General features: G+C 31.8%; 1 protein-coding gene across 1 annotated transcript in view; it reads left to right on the plus strand.

The window, feature by feature from the left end:
• Positions 1 to 4,086: 4,086 nt before the first annotated feature.
• Positions 4,087 to 5,049, plus strand: part of LOC125846092 (TMV resistance protein N-like) — a 2,809-nt gene continuing 1,846 nt past the window's right edge. Inside the window, exons 1-2 of the mRNA XM_049525543.1 lie at positions 4,087 to 4,638; positions 4,790 to 5,030. Of these exons, the coding sequence (XP_049381500.1) occupies positions 4,130 to 4,638; positions 4,790 to 5,030 (750 nt within the window). The 5' untranslated portion in view covers positions 4,087 to 4,129. The remainder of the gene's footprint in view (positions 4,639 to 4,789; positions 5,031 to 5,049) is intronic.

The raw sequence follows: 5,049 nt of genomic DNA on the forward strand, positions 1-5,049 counted from the left end.
ATCAATGAAGGATCACCTATGCACTTTTTCAACATGTAGATATGAAATAACGAATGAACCGCTGCTAGTTCCTGCGGCAACTCCAACTCATATGCAACATTGCCAATTCTCTTGGCTATGCGGTAAGGTCCAATATACCGAGGACTAAGTTTCCCCTTCTTACCAAACCTCATAACCCCTTTCATGGGTGAAACTTTCAAATATACCCAGTCATCTAGTTCAAACTCTAACGCCCTTCTCCTAACATCAGTGTAGGATTTCTGGCGACTCTGTGCCATTTTCAATCTCTCTTGAATCACTTTCACCTTCTCCATAGCTTGGTGAACTAAATCTGGTCCTATCACTTATTTGCAAGATATTGTGGGAATAGAACACCATGAAGAGGCCACTCTTGCAGCTCTTTCCCACAAGCCCAGGGTTACAGACTAAATATAGGTATGTACCTCAGGAATTTTTCGTTAATGAAATTGTATTGTCTCTTTGTATATAAATTATTTCTTCTCATTCTCTCACCTATTTTTGTTGATTCTTTTTTCTTCCATTCAAGTAGGGCCATGTAATTCACTTTCTTTCTCACAAACTTTCCTTTTCTTTTTCTTCTTTAATTGTTTAAGGAATTTGCTAATAACAGCATTCCTTGAAAAGTGGTATCTAGTCGTCTAATAAATGGTACTCTCACTTTTTTCCAATTTATACTTTTCTTTTTTTGTTCAACCTCTTCTCTTCTTTCTTTTTTAATTGTAGGATTTTTTTTTTCTCCAATATGTATACAAGCAATATCTCTTTAAAGAAAATGATTTTACACCTCCAAGCCATCTTCATTCTTCAATTATATTTTCTATTATTTTGTTTTTCGAACAAGATGACCTATAGTGTTTTTTAAAGTGAAGTTGTCTGCTTTCGGTGACAAAGAAAACCATTAACATAATTTACAATTTCAAAATATACTTTTTTGCATCCATAAATTAGTTTTAGGAGAGGGCCATCTGATTCACTTTTTTCTTTTTTGAAGGACTTTCCTAGTTACTTCTATTTAAGTTGGAAGAAAATCCTAATATAATGATTATAATTAGGTTAAGTAGATCATATTTAAGCCATTAACATAATTTACCATTAGTCCTTGTTCGAAAGTGTTTTACCTTTGATGTGAGACCTCTCGACACGAATCTAAATTAAGTCAGGCAACTATACGGATACATAATACTAAATAGAACTAACTCACAATAATTTCATTCAACGGAGATATTTTTTAAGATATAGCCTAATTTCTTTGTAGCTTCATGCACTTATATTTTGAGATGTCCATTGTGTTCCTATTACTGTGGAACCCATAGCAATAATTCAATTGGAGTAGACCCCGTCTTCCAAATTTTTGCAAGATGTAAGAGCTCAAATATTCTACTCAAGAAGTATAATCTCCATTCATATTTAGGGTAGAAGCAGCTTATGAATCGGAGTTGATCCAGAAGGACGTAGTAGTGATAGGAGTGTATTGTCTGTTTTTTATTTTAGATATACGTTTCTTATTAACAAATACCTGACTTGATATATGAAGAAGTGATGTATGACATAATACATTGGCGTTAGGTTCAGAAATTAAGTGATCTTTGCAAAAATGCAAAAGCTACTTAAATGTTATTTGGAATATGCAAATAGTAATTTTTTTTGGTATTGTTACTTGAATAACTCTTTTCATAAAAAAATTGGCATATTAACTAAAACACATATTGGTTATTGCCTCAGACAAAATTTGAGCCTGAAATATCATATCGACTTTATTGATATCCCTTAGAACTCACCTTTGGATTAAAAAATTATTTCTCAGCTGAAAATAGATTGAATTAATAAAATAAACTAAATTCAATGGCATATGAATTTTTTCTCAACAAATAATGAGGCTTATTAATTTGAAACGGTAAGATAATATCCTAGCAATTTTTTTGTGACTGATAAAACATGATGACTAGATTTCATTACATTGAATATAACAAACCAGTCAAAGCAATAAATGTAGGAAATTTCTTGGAAACTCTAATGTATATCCACACAATGGACCACTAAAAATTGAAGTACAAGCACGTACAAGTGCAAAGAAAAAAAGGGCGATTTCTTTGTCATCAACAACGCGACTTGACTTCATCCGTCCATTGTGATGGAAGGTAAAAATCCATCAAAAATAGTAGGAGAAAACTATCTAATTACACAAACATTTCTACATAAATACTAGTAATAAATATATAGGGAGAGAGGACAGCGAAGGAGGGAGAGAGACGAGCGAGAGAGAAGAGAGGTGAGCAAGAAAGTCAACATGTATCTTTTGATACTAGATACACATATTTTTTAATACTAGATGCATTATGAAATACAAATACATATAGAGAGGGAGAGAAAGAGAGTCAGTGTATCTTAGATACATACGAGTCACACTTGAATATACAGTGTATTTGGAACAAATTATATCAAATTTGACCAGCATATATTTTTGAGATACATGTATCTGAGTGCCTTGTATCTGGCGAAGTAAATATGTTACGAAAGATGATTTCAAAAACTAAAATAAAAATACGTAATTAGACTCTAAACTAGTGAGATGTGTATTGTTTGTTCGTAATAGTAATATGGTCCAGTTTTTCTTTGTGCACCAACCGACAAGATTTCAATAACATAAACAATGGAAGAATTCAAATTTACACAGTTTGTGAATAGGAATCACTGAAAATGGTTAATCATTGAGCGTGTGCTGAAGTATTCTATGTCATCTTGCGACTAATTGCATCATATCTTGTAGTTGCATCATATGAGAGGTATTCATCATGCTTAACTCTAGCAATATACTTTGCGGAGACTAATAACTATCGTATTACATCGGATAATAACAAAATATGAATTGTAGCAGAGTTATAAGCTGATGACAAATGTTTGTGTAGCTATAAATCTTTTCATTAAAGGTAAAATGAGCATTTTAAAGTTAAATTGTAACTAAATATAAAAGAATAATGACTAAAAGGGATGGCATATAAATTCGAACAGAGAAAGTAGTTAAGGAATCAAAACAATTATTAGTAACAATTTTCTTAGAGTGAATCCATAACCATAAACGAAAAGAATTATTAGTTAATTACAATTTTAATTTTGATTCGAATCTGAATTAAGTCATGCCCCTATGCAGGTGAAGGATACCGAGTAGAATTAACTCGCAATAATTTAATTCAAATGGAGATATTTTTCAAAGGTACAGTCTTTCTTTGCAGCTTCATCCACTTATATTTTGCGCTGTCCATTGTGTTCATATTATTGTGGACCCCATAGCAATAATTCAATTCAAATTGGAAGAGACCCCATCTTCTAAATTTTGCAAGTGTAGAGCTCAAATATTCAACTGATGAAGAATAATTTCCATTCATATTCATAATAGAAGCAACTTATGAATCAGAGTTAATCCAGAAAGCGGATTATTAAGTAATTCAGAGCATTGAGTTTAGAACAACGAAAAAAAAGACATAGTAATAATAGAAGTGTACGTATTGTTTGTTTCTTATTTTAGATATATGTTTCTTATTAACATATATCTGACTTGATATCTGAAGGAGTAAGTATGACATAATACATTGGCGTTAGGCTCGAAAACTAAGTGATCTTTGAAAAATGCAAAAGCTACTTCACTGTTATTTGAAATATGCTAATAGTAATTTTATAAGTATATAGAAATAAGGAATTACATGATGTTATAATCTCGATTTTCCAAAGTCTTTGTACGGTAAAGTTTTTTTTATATCTTTTTTCTTTTCTTTTTCAAATTTTATGATAGTAGTGTTATCATCTCGATTATTTTATTAATATTTCTACTTGAGTAAATCTTTTTAATCAAGATTTTTACAAAAAGAACTAAATCACCTGATGGTTATTGGTATTTGGACCTGAAATATCATACCAACTTTATTGATATCCATTAGAACTCACATTTGGAACAAATTATTATTTCTCAATTGAAATAGACTGAGTTTATAAAGATAATCTAATTAAAATGGTATAAAATGAAACTTTTACCTAATATAACTAATTTGTTCATCAATTGATCTCATCCGATCCATACACTTTACTTTTTCTTTTCAGGCAATTAATTGAATCTATGGCATCATCTTCTTCTTCTGCGAGTAATTCACAGAACTTTTCTCGATGCAAGTACAATGTCTTTGTATGTTTCAGAGGCACAGATACCCGGGATAATTTTACGAGTCACTTGTGCAAAGGTTTTAAAAATAGGGGAATAGCCACCTTTCTAGATGATGAAAGTCTAGAGGCTGGCGATTCCATCTTAGAAGAACTCATGAAAGCAATAGAAGAGTCTCAAGTTGCCGTAATCATTTTCTCAAAGAATTATGCTACGTCAAGTTGGTGCTTGAATGAACTAGTGAAGATTATGGAATGCAAGGAGAAAAAAAATGGACTCACAGTTATACCGATCTTCTGTAATGTGGATGCATCACATGTTCAATACCAAAGTGAGAGCTTTAAAGAAGCATTTGCCAAACATGAATCGAGGTATAAGGATGATGTTGAGGGAATGCAGAAGGTGCAACGACGGAAAACTGCCCTAACTGCTGCCGCAGGTCTAAGTGGATATGTATTCCCTAGCAGGTCAGTTAAAACACATAAATTTAAATTGATGGAATAAGTTATGAAGACTAGCTACACATAGTTATATTCTACTATAGAACAAAGAATTTGTACTCAAAACAGAATCTTAAATAATTATATTAGCATTATTTTTATTCTTCAATTTTTGCAGGTTTGAGTCAGATGCAGCCTGTATTAACCGTATTGTTGATCAAATTTCGTCTAAATGCAATACTTCAGTATCTTATTTGCAAGATGTTGTGGGTATAGATACCCAATTAAAGAAAGTAGAATCCCTACTACAAATGGAAATCAATGATGTTCGGATTGTGTGGATCTGGGGAATGGGGGGCGTTGGTAAAACAACAATAGCAAAGAAGATTTTTTGTAAACTCTCTTCCAATTTTAAAGATGTTTGTTTCCTTGAGAATA

This window comes from Solanum stenotomum, chromosome 11 (genome assembly GCF_019186545.1).
Source record: "Solanum stenotomum isolate F172 chromosome 11, ASM1918654v1, whole genome shotgun sequence".
Classification (NCBI taxonomy): domain Eukaryota; kingdom Viridiplantae; phylum Streptophyta; class Magnoliopsida; order Solanales; family Solanaceae; genus Solanum; species Solanum stenotomum.